Source organism: Podarcis erhardii (assembly GCF_964252035.2).
Source record: "Podarcis erhardii genome assembly, chromosome: 1".
Taxonomy (NCBI): Eukaryota; Metazoa; Chordata; class Lepidosauria; order Squamata; family Lacertidae; genus Podarcis; species Podarcis erhardii.
The window spans coordinates 75,244,779-75,259,392 of record NC_138497.1 but is presented as its reverse complement, the minus strand read 5'-3'; the positions used below and the strand labels follow the sequence as shown (position 1 = coordinate 75,259,392).

General features: G+C 42.6%; 1 protein-coding gene and 1 long non-coding RNA gene across 2 annotated transcripts in view; one reads left to right on the top strand and one right to left on the bottom strand.

The window, feature by feature from the left end:
• The window catches only part of TRPM5 (transient receptor potential cation channel subfamily M member 5), a 47,650-nt gene extending 37,713 nt beyond the window's left edge, over positions 1–9,937 (bottom strand). The window contains exon 1 of the mRNA XM_081840296.1: positions 9,853–9,937. Within this exon, the coding sequence (XP_081696422.1) occupies positions 9,853–9,879 (27 nt within the window). The 5' untranslated portion in view covers positions 9,880–9,937. The remainder of the gene's footprint in view (positions 1–9,852) is intronic.
• On the top strand, positions 985–14,393 carry LOC309330988. Its single transcript, XR_014151677.1, has 4 exons — positions 985–1,106; positions 10,775–10,832; positions 13,483–13,598; positions 14,308–14,393. It is a non-coding gene; the product is annotated as an uncharacterized lncRNA (long non-coding RNA).
• The last annotated feature ends 221 nt before the right edge of the window (positions 14,394–14,614 follow it).

Genomic DNA, 14,614 nt, shown 5'->3' with positions numbered 1-14,614 from the left:
TCTGTGCATATTCGTAATAGCTTCTGAACATAGCACTCACACATTCAAAGTACACACAAGATTGGAAGTACAATATGTTGTATATGTGTAAATTCCAGTCAGAGATTACCATGAATGTACATAAGAACATGGATCATGCCAATGTCCCATCTAATCTAGCATTCTGCCCTCACAGTGGCCAGTCAGATGCTTCTGGAAAGCCAGCAAGCAGGATTTGAACACAGCAAGAGCCCTCTTCTCTCCTGTAGCAACTTGGTATTCAGAATCATTGCTGCCTCCAGCCCTCATGCCTGGTAGCTGTCAATAGCCTTCTCTTCCTATATAGAAGGGTGTACTTTCAGATACAATCCCAACACTACCCTCATGTCTCCATTTGTAACCAACAGATCTATGTTGTCTGAACAGGGCTGCTTTTGTCATTATTTTATCCCTCTTCTTTAATAAAATAAGCTAAAGGTAGACATGGTTAGAATAATTTAATCTTTCTTTCTTTTTCTTTCCTCATGAACAGCTTAATAGTAATGTTTGCACCCTAGATTTCCTGTTTTCTTAAGAAAAGTAGAAAATGCTCAGGTGTATTTTCTTTTACTTCAGCACGAAATGTGGTAAACTTAATTTAGCAGCTTTTGGTTAATTCTCAGGGATTCAGGTAGGGGTTAATCCGAAAGACAGACATACTAAGCACCACCCTGAAACATGATTCTGTTTCAGGGCAAGAGATTATGGTAACCATTACAAGCTGTGTTGGTATCAACATGTGATAATATTTTGAAATGAAAATAATTGTTATTGTTGAGGAGGAAGATTGGTGGAGAAAGATGACTGCTGCTGTGCTGTAATAAACCCCTGAAATAAAAAAACAACAGGAGCAAGTGCTCCTGTCAAACTAATAGTGATTTCCATAGATCCTTGGGGAGGCCATTTTGTCTGCCCCACAAACATCTGATGCTCATGTGGTAGTAACTCAAGATGGAGCCTTCTCTGTGGTGGTTCTAAATGTCTAGGGTCTCTTACCAAGAGGGTTCCAGCTAGCCCCATCTGATGACTTTCTGCCAGCAGCTAAAGACCTCTTTATTTAGACAGGACTTTGAACCATAAACTGATTTGTAAGTATGCTGTGATTTGTTTAAAGTTTTCTCAATTTTTTTAGTGATGCTCTACCTGATTTGTGTTTGTTACATTTATTGCTGTGTCATTGTACGTATATTGTTGCTGTTAGCCACCTTGAACATCATTTGGTGGGAAAGATAAGATACAAATTTAACATGCTTGATAAATAACAAGCAAACAGTCATTGCAAATGACTCACGGATGCAAATGGCAGGGTAGGTTTTTGGCTCTCTTTGAAGGAACCAGTCTTATTTTCGGTAATGATGCAAAACACATTGACATCCAGTTCATCCCATTTATTTCCATTTTCTAATTGTCGCTGTTTTGCAAGAGAGATCCAAGAGCATTCCGAAACCTGGCTTCTCCAATTAAATTGGATTAAAGGGCTCTGCCACCCCAGTGCAACAAATCCCCATCGAAAAAGAAACAGGACTTTTCACAGTTTGGAAACTGATGGGAAAATGTACTGGAAAGTGTGGGATGAATGAATGAGTAATGACAACTCCCCAGGAGCAGATCAGGGCACAATCAGTGTTATATAACTGCCTCACAAACAAATCAGAATGCCAGAGAGAGACAGAGACACAGAGCGATGCCATCAAGAAAGGCCTGAATGCATAATAATAATAATAATAATAATAATAATAATAATAATAATTGCAGCTGTTCTCAGTACAACCCTTGTCAGGAAGCACTGTGGCGCTGCTCACTTTCCACACTCTTATGGGCAACCAAGTTTTTGGCAGCCTAATGATAGTCCCATTCCGCCTTTCATGGCTTCTAATTCCTCCTGCTCTGAACCCCACAATCACTCCATATTTCTGTGTATTGAACCTCATAATTGCCCCCATCTTTCTGTGTTCTGTACCACTAGGACTAAGCCTAGCTCACAATATCCAGTTCCTTTGCTTTTCCACGTGTGAGTTCATCCACTACTGCCATGGTCAGTTCCCCCTGTTCCTGTGCCTTGCAGTCCGTTCCCCTCCTCTTCCCTCCCCTTCCCACTTCAGTGTACAGCAGCATTCAGAAACAACCACCAGGTGGCATCTTAGAGCAGCACTTGGGAAGGTGTAGGCAGCACTTCAGTTACAGGTGTGCACTGAAAGGCTTTTCAATTCCCCACCTTATCTGCCCCCCCCCGCCCCGATTTATTCTGCCCAGGAACTAAAATGCTTCATTGGCTCAAAATGTAGGAGTACTGGGGCTGTGAACTGATTACAGAATTTTAATTGGTTAATTACCTGCTTTTCATTTTTAGTTAATTGACTGCTGGCTGTCAAAACCTCAATATAGATGCCTTTTTTAGATACTGGAGGAAGTGCGAGATAAATTACAATTTAATACACGAGAGCTGCCTCCGCTTGCTAGAAGAAAGATAGTCTTTAAGCAAGAGCACCTCCTGGGTTGTAGAACTCCCTTACAAATGAATTACAAATGGCCCTGACAGTACAAGCCTTCAAAAAGGCCTTTAAAAGGTATATATTTGGGTTGCCTTTTCCTTGGTGCCTCTATTTTATCAAGCTGCTGAACTATTTTTAACTGGATTGCACTCAGTTTTATGGAGTGCTTTTGCCTCTGTTTTTTAAACTGCCGTTATATACGTTGGGGGGGCATTGAGGGGCTACAAAAATCATTTGGGCATCACATTGGGGTACCATAGCACAGAGATGGGGGCACCTGTGTCTCATGCAGATGGCCCTGGGTTGTATTTCAGGAAGCACTGGGAGTGTTGGCTGCCTGACATTCTTGAGAGTCGCTACCAGTCAGTATAAGAAATTCTAAACTAAATGGATCAATAGTCAATATAAGGGAGCTTTCCGTTTTCCTATGTACATATGGGAACATTTTTGTGTGTGGGGGGGTGATATTAAAACGTTCATTTTTATTTAAAATGGGCAGATCTTGGGTCTTGGATGGTCACACAATATTTTGGTGTCCCTGTGTCACAACAGGAAGCAGTCAGCAAAATAATAGTAATAATAACAGTATCACAGCAGACAACCTAAGGGATCAGCCTATTAAAAAATCTACATTATTATTATTTTTTAAAAGCACTAAAAATAATAATTTGACAACACAGCTGGAGACCTATAGCAGCAGTCCAAAAAATATTTTTTTTAAAAAGTGACACATTTTGGGGAGCGACTGGGGAGCACAACAAACCAATTGGAGGGCCATACACAGGCATAAGTTGTTGTTAGCTACCCCAGTTCAAAGAGATGCTACCTTCCTTTACTAGCTTTTCTGCTCTCCAGAATGCACAGCATGCCTTACAATGAGCATCTCAAAGATGCCTGTGGCTGAAGGGGCTGGGAATGAATATGGGAAGAAGAGGCCTGTGTTGTGAGACTGTTCTGCACGCTGGAAAATCAAGAATATTTACCCCCCTCCCAAAAAAACCCCAACACCTTCATGTATTTTTCCTTTAAGTATCCTATATGCAACCGCAGTAATCTCCTGATTCAAGGAACAGCTTCAGTCACGTTACCTTTTTAAAAGAGCAGTGTATTTATAGTGATCGCACTGCCCTAGATACCTAAAGGTTCATCCATTTCCTTTTATAGGAAGTGTGTGCTAATTAATGGGAAGGAAAACTCAAATATCCCTGGGAAGAATGAGGCCACCCAAGTATGCTATGGTACTAAAACGCAGTAGACTACTAACTATCGCAAACTAGTCTGACGAGTTAACCTCCGTCGGAAAAACAAAGTAGCCAGTGCCACCTACACATCAGGGCATGACTCAACGTAACCTAGACCCAGTGGTAACCTCAGTATGTGAATCAGTCTTCATGTGATCTGCTTATTATAATCTCTGAAGAGATACTTAGGAGTAACTGCATTCGTGGCCTCCCTCCCCGAGCTCTTTCAATGCCTTTTGCATGTACCATAGGCAGCTCAGAGGCAACTCTGCTATTAAGGATTTCTAATCTAGGTTGCCACTTAGCTAGTTTCTGACCACTGAAGTAAGAGGCTTCCTTCACTTCTATACTTTTTAATGTATCTCTACAGGCAGTGCTATTTTTCTAGAAAAAGAGGTGCCACAAACACCTCCCTTGTTCTCTTAGAGTGGCAATGGCGCCCACCTAAGAGGTTCCGGAACTGAGTTCTGGGTGAAAAAAAGCCCTGACTGCAGGGAATATTTTAATTTAAACATTTCAAATGTTCTCTGACTAGATCAAGATTTTCAAGGTTCTGGGCAAACAGTGCCCTCCTCCTTTATTTGTCTGCAGATCCTCACCTCCATTAGTATCCCTATTTTAATTTCCCACAAATCCCCTGAGGTAGCATCACTCCAGGGCATTCTGGGAAATCAAAATGGCTGTGAGATCGAGCTGTTGGACATTGCTTGAAGCACCAGGCACCAGTGATGGGCCCTGCCAGCCCTGGAGTTCTAGGGCCCTAGCAGGATGCCAGATGCTGATGCCAGCCCTGACCCTTTGAGTAAAGGTGACAAACCTGTTCCTGGCCACACTGTCTCATTTTTGGCTATGATTCACCCAGGCAAACAGTAATTGGACCTCGTGAACCACTGCTTCCCTGTATAGCCATTTGTTTTCCTCTGAAAGAAATAAAATATTCCATACCTGCCAAGTATCCTGGAAAAAATGGGGCATCCCATTTTTTTCATGCAAGATCTCAGTGGCCATTTTGGGGGCCGTGATCTTACATGCTTTTGTGTGGTGCTCTAGCCCCCCAAAAGCACTTTGAATGCTTCCCGGAAGGCATGCATTCTGGATTCAGATCCAAAAAAGTTGCATGGTATGATATTCTCCCATTCCGTTTCTGATGACAACCATCTTGAATGAAAATTTTATGTTTTGTTAAATATCCAAACGTGATGGCCTTATCTTGGCCTGGCCATTACCTTGCACCTCATTCCTTCTGAGCTGCTTTCATATTAATTTTGAATACGTTTACCACAGACACCTTGCTTTTTAATATTAATTTTCAGCTTTGGCCAATGAGAGGGGAAGAACCTGGCTCTTCACATCCTGGCTTAAGTCAGTGTCACAGAAATGTTTCAAGGTTTCCTCCAGTTTTTTAAAGTCACATAAATTCCACAGATGTGTATAGGTGCACACAAGCCCATAGCAATGTCCATGTGAGGGGCAGCCCACTTGTAAGTAGTATGCACAAACCCTGGCCCTGAGCCTGACTCAAAGACTTAAGGCCTCTGTTTTGAATGGTCTGGCAGGCTAAAGGCTGGTGTGGCTTTGTTGAACCACTTTTCAAAACCTCTTTCTAAGAAATACTTCACAATGAATGCAGAAGGGATCCAATTGAGTCATGGTGGCTGCCTGAAGGATCCTGTGCTTTGTTAGCTGCCCATGGAGGAAATAAATTGTCTGCGATTGTTTGGCTTTGGCTGCTGGAATGGGAGTGTGCTGCCAATTAGTTCATAAGCCCTAATTGGGGTAGGAATTTCTTTTGCATGCCAACACAGGCACAAAGCCTGTCCTCACCTCCATCCCCCGCCCTAACCCTCAGCACCATGACAAAGGAAGCTGCCTTCCCCAATTGTTTTTAGGCAGCTAAGCCTACCAGCTGCTCTGTCGTTTTCAAGGGGTCTCAGGAACCAATATGGCTGCTCATTCTTGTTCTCCCATAATGCCTCAAGCACCAAGCCTAGGCCCACTTGACAGCTTCACTGAACTCTCTCACTGCTGACTTCCTTGGACCTATTTTGGGCAAGGGTTTTGCATGCAGATTCCCAGCATTTCCAGGGAAAACCCCTGGTCTGAAATTCTTATCAGCTGCTGTCAGTCAACGCAAACAACACTGCGCAGGATGAAGAACTTTCCTAGTAGACAAAGGAATGCTGGGCTAGACAGGCCAATGATCTGAATTGGCATAAGGCAGTTCCTTACGTGCCTATCTCTGCTATGATATTCCCTTCCCTATTCCTGAATAGGGATGGTGATAATTAGGCACAGCCTGGCAAGGACTCAACGACTTTTCTGTTTATAGAATTGGCTGTTGGGCAAATGCACAGACATTATCCCTTCTAAGGTTTTCTTTTCATTTAGCTCACGTTGGCATGCAGTATAAACATACAGATGCAAATAAAAGCCCACTTGGCCTCTTCATTTCTCAAAGTGTCACACGGCAAAGAATAGCTGGAGATATTTGACTATTGTTATTTCTGTGAGTTGGCCCAAATTTGCTTACATGCTTTCATGAAGCTGACACACGGGGATGAAAGAAGCATATGGAAATGGGAGTGGCTGGAGTCAAGGAAAAGTGGGAATGAAACGGGGGGGGGGGTGCAGGGCCAGCCAGCCCATTAGCCCCACTGAGACAGTTGCCTCAGGTGACAGGGTGGGGACAGCTGTGAGGAGCAGCAGATCTGGAAAAAGAGGAGTGTTCTTACATGCGTTGGCTGCCTTTGCCATTCTCCTTTCATCTGTGGATAGGAGCTGCCTTCACCATCCCAGTCACCCTCTGAGAAGGAAAGCCCTCTGCCACCACCTCAGAAACAGCTGCCCACCCACCGAGACTCAACCCCTCCTCCTCCTCGGCTCTGAAGGCTCCTGAGGAGCATGCCTTTCTGCCCCAACCTGCTCCTTTCTGGCCATTTTTCTCCCCCTCTGCCTTCAGCACACTGGGGCCTCCCTGGGCCATCTCCAGTCACCTCAGGTGGTGGTGGAGGAGAAGGACGGGGCGCCATTTTGCCTCACGCAACAAAATATATTGGGCCAGGTTTGAGGGGGTGTGTACCCATCTGAAGTTGGGAACAGGTGACCTATGAAGCCTACAGCCAAGATCTGTATAGTTAAATGAGAAACACCAGCACAGTGGTCTTTGGACCTCCAGAGTTTTCATTCCTGTCCTTTCTTTCTGATATCCACTCTCTCCTCCCCCCCCCCATTTTACTTCACCCATCGCCCTTCAGCTTAGAGTCCTGCCTCTTTCATACACCTTTTTCTTTTCAGCCAGAGTGGGGGCTGACTTCCCTACCATTTTCCTGAGGAAAATTACTCTTCTCACACCTGTTATTTGCCCCACAAGGAAAAAGATAAGCATTCTCTGGAAAATCTCTGCACGTTTGCCTATCGCTTTTATATTGTTCCTCTTATTACTTATGGAATGGTAGCTCAATCACCCATTCTTTCAGCAAAGTTCAGCCAATGAACAGCACTTTACATTTTTTCATGAAACTTACATCTCATCTTTACTCCATCAAGGTGCTCAGGGTAGCATACACATAGAATTATCCCACCAGTCCTATGAGGTAGGCTAGCCTAAGGGACAGAACACCAAGTTGACTTTAGGCCTGTGCAAGCATTTGAGCCCAAAACTTTCCAGTCCTACGTTCTATGCAACATTGTTCCTGTTGAATGCTTACCACTGATGCAATAAATGTAAGCACGATAATTCTGCTCTGACTTTCTTTACTTCTGTATAGTTTCTCTTGAAGGTCTGTGTTTACACAGTTGATGAAAAACTAGTTGGGCTCCCCCCTTTTTTTCTTTTGTAATACAGCAACAATATTCTGCTTATTTATGGATGTGTATTCAATTTCACATGCAGGTTTAAGGAGGAAGTGTATACAAATGTGTATACCTCTTTTGCATGAAGCAGAAAGGCTTCGTGCTTTAAAATGACAGCCCTTGCCGAGTTAGCTTCATCTGCTTTGTTTGTAAAATTGAGCAAAACAGCTGAAATCTGAGTCCCTTTGTACACCACTCCTTGCAACCAAGATTGGTTTAGCTGTCGTTTGCTTCCTTCTGTTTTGTACAACTGCTTATGAAAGTATTGTTGTAACCCAGGGGATCACAAATTATTTGTGTCCAGGGGCACATTCAGAAAGTTAAGAAATCGTCATGGGCACACAAAATACCCATTTCACAGAAGGGGGGGGGGAACTGGCAGCTTTCAGACCCCAACAGGCAAAAAAACCACCCTGCACCCTCCAAAAACTCATAAAACACAAACCAAAAAGCAGGCACCCCTTCAAAACCAAATAACAAAAAGTTTTTAAAACCTCATTTAAAATAAAATAATTGGGAGGGGAGTGGGCTTTGGTGTGTATCCAAGAGGTATGTCTGATTATGATTATCCCAGCTGTAACTCAACCATTTCATTTTACTTTATTAAAAAGAAGCATTGTGAAGTGTTGCTTAGGTCTGATTTCCAGAGATGCTACCGTGTCTTACTATAAGATACCTTACGGTCTAGTATAGCTGAAATACGGTCTTAGAATTTTTTAAATTGTGGTTTTTGTGTGTATTAACAGCACATCTGAGTGTGACGGCCGTGCTTTTCAGCATGAAGACAAATATGGTGTTAAAATGAAGCTCACAGCTAATCTTCAGCTGCAGAAGGAGCCCAGCTCTCCTTCTTATAAGCACCTCACACTTCTCCTGTGGTCAAGAAATTAACTGCGTAGAAAATTGACCCTCCAATTGCTTATACCAAAATTTAATAAGTACTGCTTTTGCTAGGGTTCATCTCCATGGGGTGGGGGGTTTGTAAATGATCCAAGTCAGAGACTTGGAGGAGCTTTCCTTATCTGAGATTACCATACTACAATTAAAGTATCCCAAATAGATCTTATTTCAACTTAATAGGAGCCCCTCAAGGAAGCCTCTCTAAGCTATCAATTCCATTTGCAGGCTGCTCTTATAGTAGGAAACCCTTCTTTATGTTCATTCTAATGTACATCCCTGCAGTTCAAAATCATTCCCTCTATCCTCAGGCAATGAGGTTTATTATTTCTTCATTCTCATCTCATGTACAGTGGTACCTCGGGTTAAGTACTTAATTTGTTCCGGAGGTCCGTACTTAACCTGAAACTGTTCTCAACCTGAAGCACCACTTTAGCTAATGGGGCCTCCTGCTGCCGCCGCGCTGCTAGAGCATGATTTCTGTTCTCATCCTGAAGCAAAGTTCTTAACCTGAAGCACTATTTCTGGGTTAACGGAGTCTGTAACCTGAAGCATATGTAACCTGAAGCGTATGCAAGCCGAGGTACCACTGTAATGTGTTCAGTTCTGGGCACCATACTTCAGCATGTAGACAAACAGGAAGGTGTTCAGAGGAAGGGGGGAAAGGCAGCCAGTGAAATGGAACACAAGATTGGAAGGAAGTGGGAAAGTGGGCAAATTCAACCTGGAAAAGAGAAGGCAGAGCAATTGAGGAGGCGACTGTCATAGAGAATAGGGGGTAAATTCATTCTCTAACCAACCAACCAACCAACCAACCAACCAACCAACCAACCAACCAAGAAGTTGTTAAAATTAAAACAAATCTGGCTGTTGAGAACTATTACTGGTACACACACACACATTTGTTGTTGAATATATTTTGCTATGGTGACCTGCGACAAGTATTTTATCTATTATGCAGCTGGCTGTAGTATGTCCGTAGCGTGTAAATGTAGAGTATGCTACTGTGAAACTCTGAAATGGTAGAGATGGTCAACAAACATGAGCAAATGTTGTCAGTTCCTTTCCCACATGTATCTGTTCAATGTCCAAAGTGACATTAAGTAAATACTGACAATAATGACCGTTAAGTGACAGGCCACATTCACTGGTTTATCTCTGCATTTCTAGGAATTCATCAGATGTCTGCTGCGTTGTCAGCATTCTGTGCTGATGGTTGACAACCTCCATCATTTTGGACAGTCACTGAAATATGTGCACAAGATGACCAAATATCTAATCACCTTCAGTGCCAACGGAAATGCTCTTAAATCTATAGTAGCCTGTACATTTAAACCATTCAGTTGTCTTACCTGCTGACAATCCTTTGGGGTGGACATGATTCAGTACTTGCAATGCCGAAGTTGCTTCAGGTAGTTAAGGCATTATTGCTTTCCCCCTTCTCTTGTGGAGGCAGCTGTTTCTGTTTTAACCAAAGCAGCCTTCCAAGTGACCCTACCCATTTTAAAAAAAAAATATTTTTTTTTAATGACAGCCACCTAACACCAACACAAGCACCTGCTGGAAAAGGAAACCAAGCACTGCTTCCAGGGTATGGGTAGGAGGAACCCAGTCAAATAAATGTATATCCAAATAATAGGCAAATATTTCTGATGCAGTGTCTAAAGCAGTTATGGGGCATATGACCATCAAAACCTGGATACACACACCCACATCATACAATCCTGAAAACACTGCACAGAACTTCAAAGCAATTCCACAGAGAAGATAAGAACATCTGGGTCACTTTTACCCTGACGCAGCAAATATAGTTCCCTCTAAATGCCAATGTAATGGACAGTGGTACCTCGGGTTACAGATGCTTCAGGTTACAGACTCCGCTAACCCAGAAATAGTACCTTGGGTTAAGAACTTTGCTTCAGGATGAGAACAGAAATCGCGCGGCAGTGGCGCAGCGGCAGCAGGAGGCCCCATTAGCTAAAGTGGTGCTTTCAGGTTAAGAACGGACCTCTGGAACAAATTAAGTTCTTAACCCGAGGTACCACTGTAATGTAATGTAATGTAATGTAATGTAATGTAATGTAATGTAATGTAATGTAATGTAATGTAATGTTGTTATGTTATGTTATGTTATGTTATGTTATGTTATGTTATGTTATGTTATGTTATGTTATGAAAATACTTGGACTATTAGCTTTCTGGAGAGGGAACATTTACCACGACCAGCCCTAGTGGATAGGCAAAATGCAGTATTTTGCTTACTTTTTTTTTCAGAAGCCATAACTCTGCCACATCTTCTGAAGCAACCTTAAATCCATGCAGACATTCTGAGGTGAGTTCTCCCAGCACAGATAACTTGCTTAGATATATCATTTTGATGAGGAAACTTTTTATTTATAGCACATCTCATGGAGAAGACAAAAATGGTTATCTGTACCCAGTTTCAATTGTATAATACTGATGCTGTGTTTTCTGGATACAGGCATAAGCCTTAGTGGGAAACCAATGTTTTGCTATTAACTTTAGTAGAGAGCAGACCATTCTCACTAGATTAAGATCTGTATCATAAGTGTAACACACATTTCAGCTGTCATATTTCTAAATATTTCAATTGCCCTTACTTAGACAATCTATGACTGTTTTCTGTTTTCTTTTCTGTTTTAACAATCTTGTGTATTTTGTATTACAGTGGTACCTCGGGTTAAGAACTTAATTCGTTTCGGAGGTCTGTTCTTAACCTGAAACTGTTCTTAACCTGAAGCACCACGTTAGCTAATGGGGCCTCCTGCTGCTGCTGCTGCCGCGCCGCCGCTGCGCAATTTCTGTTCTCATCCTGAAGCAAAGTTCTTAACCTGAGGTAATATTTCTGGGTTAGTGGCATCTGTAACCTGAAGCGTATGTAACCCGAAGTACCACTGTATGTTATTTTTTATTTGTGGCTAAAGGTAAAGGTACACGTGACCGTTAGGTCCAGTTGTGGATGACACTGGGGTTGCACGCTCATCTTGCTCTGTAGGCTGAGGGATCAGGCGTTTGTCTGCAGACAGCTTCTGGGTCATGTGGCCAGCATGACTAAGCCACTTCTGGTGAAACCAGAGCAGCGCACGGAAACACCGTTTACCTTCCCGCCGGAGTGGTATCTATTTATCTACTTGCACTTTGACGTGCTTTCAAACTGCTAGATTGGCAGGAGCAGGGACCGAGCAATGGGAGCTCACCCCGTCGCAGGGATTCGAACCGCCAGCCTTCTGATTGACAAGCCCTAGGCTCTGTGGTTTAACCCACAGCGCCACCCGCGTCTCCATGATTTGTAGCTAGTGGACCCTTAATAACATTATCTTCCCTGAGGGAAATTGCTCTGCACTGCAGACTACATTGGGTGTCAAACTGTGGGGTAACACTACAGAGGCTGGAAATTCTCAACCATTTAGTTTATTATTACAGAACCTGTGAAAGAAAACGTAAGTGATGTTTGTTTGCTTTATTTTTTGAGGAGAGTGATGCAACAATTCTGATTATGTCATCTTGGGAGTTCCCTAATGAAAGAAGGGTGAGCTAAGAATTGCAGTCACAGCGGATTACGACATAAATTAGTTGTTTCACTCTGTCAAGTGCGCTCCCCCCTCAAAGTTTATCTGCCTTAACCCACTGGAATTTGCTACTACACATTTCACAGCATATGAATTTGTGTCTTAAGAAACTTTTATCTGATGTGGAAAGTAAACCAGGTTTGATTTTGAGTCAATATCCTTTCCTTCCTTCCTGTTCCTGCTCTACAATGATTGCTCCATATGTAAACAAGTAGTGTTTATAATGGTTTCTGGAAATGCCCTTCTTCTCCAATATCCAAACAGTCTAAGATCATCATTTCTCCCTGAAATGGAGTTGAGCTTACCTCCTTGTTCTCTGCCCCTACAATTGGGAAAGGAGCTAAGGGAAAGGAGCTAAGGCCATTCAGGGGAGGGGAAACTTGACACATGGTTGCCATTATTTATTTATTATTTAAGATATTTATACACCACTTAATCATTAATGTTTCTAAGCAGTGCACATACAATTACAAAAAATAAATATATAAACCACATGAAGTGTAAGAGTAGTAAGAAATGCACGATGAAGCCAAACACTGCCTTAAGATGCCTGCTGAAATAAGGACGTATTTTTCATGTGCCTGAAACTCCACAAGGAGGGGGCTGTCTAATCTCAGTTAGGGAGAGTTCCACATGCTTAGACCTGCTACTTTGAATACATGGCTACTAGTAATTGCAAATTTTGAATGCAGAGTAGCAGCCTGTGGTTTTGTTTTTTTGAATAGGGAATCCTATTTGTTATTTTTGTTGTTGTTGTTTATGAAACACTTCCCATAACCCGGTGAAGTGATTTACAGTAGAATAAAAGCATATGCATAGCAACGGCCTTTTTAAAAACAGCTAAAATGTTTGTATATATGACAATTAAAAATAACAACAAATATAACACAGATAATGTGAAACTAAAAAGGCAAAATATTTTTACGATCTGAAGAGAAACCAGAGAATAGATAATATAAACCTAATACATATAGCAACTGGGGTAAAATTCTGCAGTCAGGTGCACCAAGATGCAATTTTTTTATGGGGAGGGGGAAGAATCGCATGTGTCCTGATGTCCTCTTATTATAAGTTATTGCATATGTGTGAAGGACTTGTTTGCTCATTGCTGTAATAAGATGTTATCTTTTATTGCCAACTCATCAGTGTTCTCACCACATCTGAAAATATTCTGAATCAGGAAGTTCAGAAGGATACCTTGGTTTATTTGTATTATATTTTCATGGGAGAAATAAATGTTTAATGTTTTTCTGAAATCCTACCGGGAAGCCTTTGGGAAGAGGTGAAACTAGACTTTATTCCTCTCAGATCCAAGAGCCAGTTTGGCATCCCTCCCCCCATGCGCTTTTGCATACACACACACAGTGAAACTACCTTTCTGTCATGTCTCAGCCAGGAGAGCCCTTATCAGAGGGGGACGACAAGACCCTGGCCTTATACCAAATCCTAGGTCAGCCTCCATCTGGGATACTGCAACAAGGTCAGGGAAAGGGCCATCTGCACCCAAGGTGAGTTCAGCCTCTAACTTTGGGGCTGAATTGGGTCCCAAACCCAAGGCAAATGCAGTACTACTGTAAAGACTAGATGGAAACCTGGCCCACCTGGAGATTGCAGGAAAGGATTCGTCCAGTGTAAAGTAAAGTACTTCCCCTCAGAAGTAATACACTCCTCCCAAGGAGACCTCTGGTATGAAGGGGGTTGATAGGAGTCAGCTGAGGTTCGGGTTTGTTACAGTAGCTTCAGCTACTGTCTGACTCTTGTGAACTCTTCTAGCTTGGATCCTGACCTTGAACCGCTCTGATGTTGCCTCCTGCCTTTTGCAAGCTCAGCTTGCTTGAACTCTGGCCCTGGATGCTGCTCTGTCTGCTTGCCCCATGGGTATTGTTCCTGGTAAGACCCCTGTTTACTTAAGAGCCTAGTGTGAGCAGGACACCTTCTTTTATTTACAGGGTGATGGGTGATTATACAGTAGTTCTGCCTCCAGAACCTGCAGCCTCATCCTGTGATGCCATCTGTGTTCCCCTCCCTCCTCCAAGCTCCATAGCTTGGAGCTCCATAGCTCTAAGCTCTCATCACCTTCTAATGATGTTCCGTGCTCACTCCTTCCTGCACCATGTAATCAATATGTCTCTAGGTCAATATGTGCATAGGTCACAGGTGGAGCACCTGTGTAGTAGGCCAACTCCAATCATCCTACTCCTCTTTGTCTATAGATAGGGCTGATGAGCTAAAGGCTAACAACCCCTGGAGGGCCACAGGTTCATCACTACTTCCCTGGGAATGGCTACAATATGAGTCCACCTCTGACTACTTTACCTCTGACTACTTCACCTCTGACTACTCTGTCAGATAACTGTGGAACGAGTGTACTTTTTTATCTCCTGCCTGAAATTCATCAACATCGTAAGATAGAATTTGCGCTTTCCAGAATTAATAATTACTTTCAAAGATGTTTTTGAGGAATATCTACATGAAAGAGTTGTACAATTGCTGTCATGAGAAAATCTTGTAAAAAATATTTTAC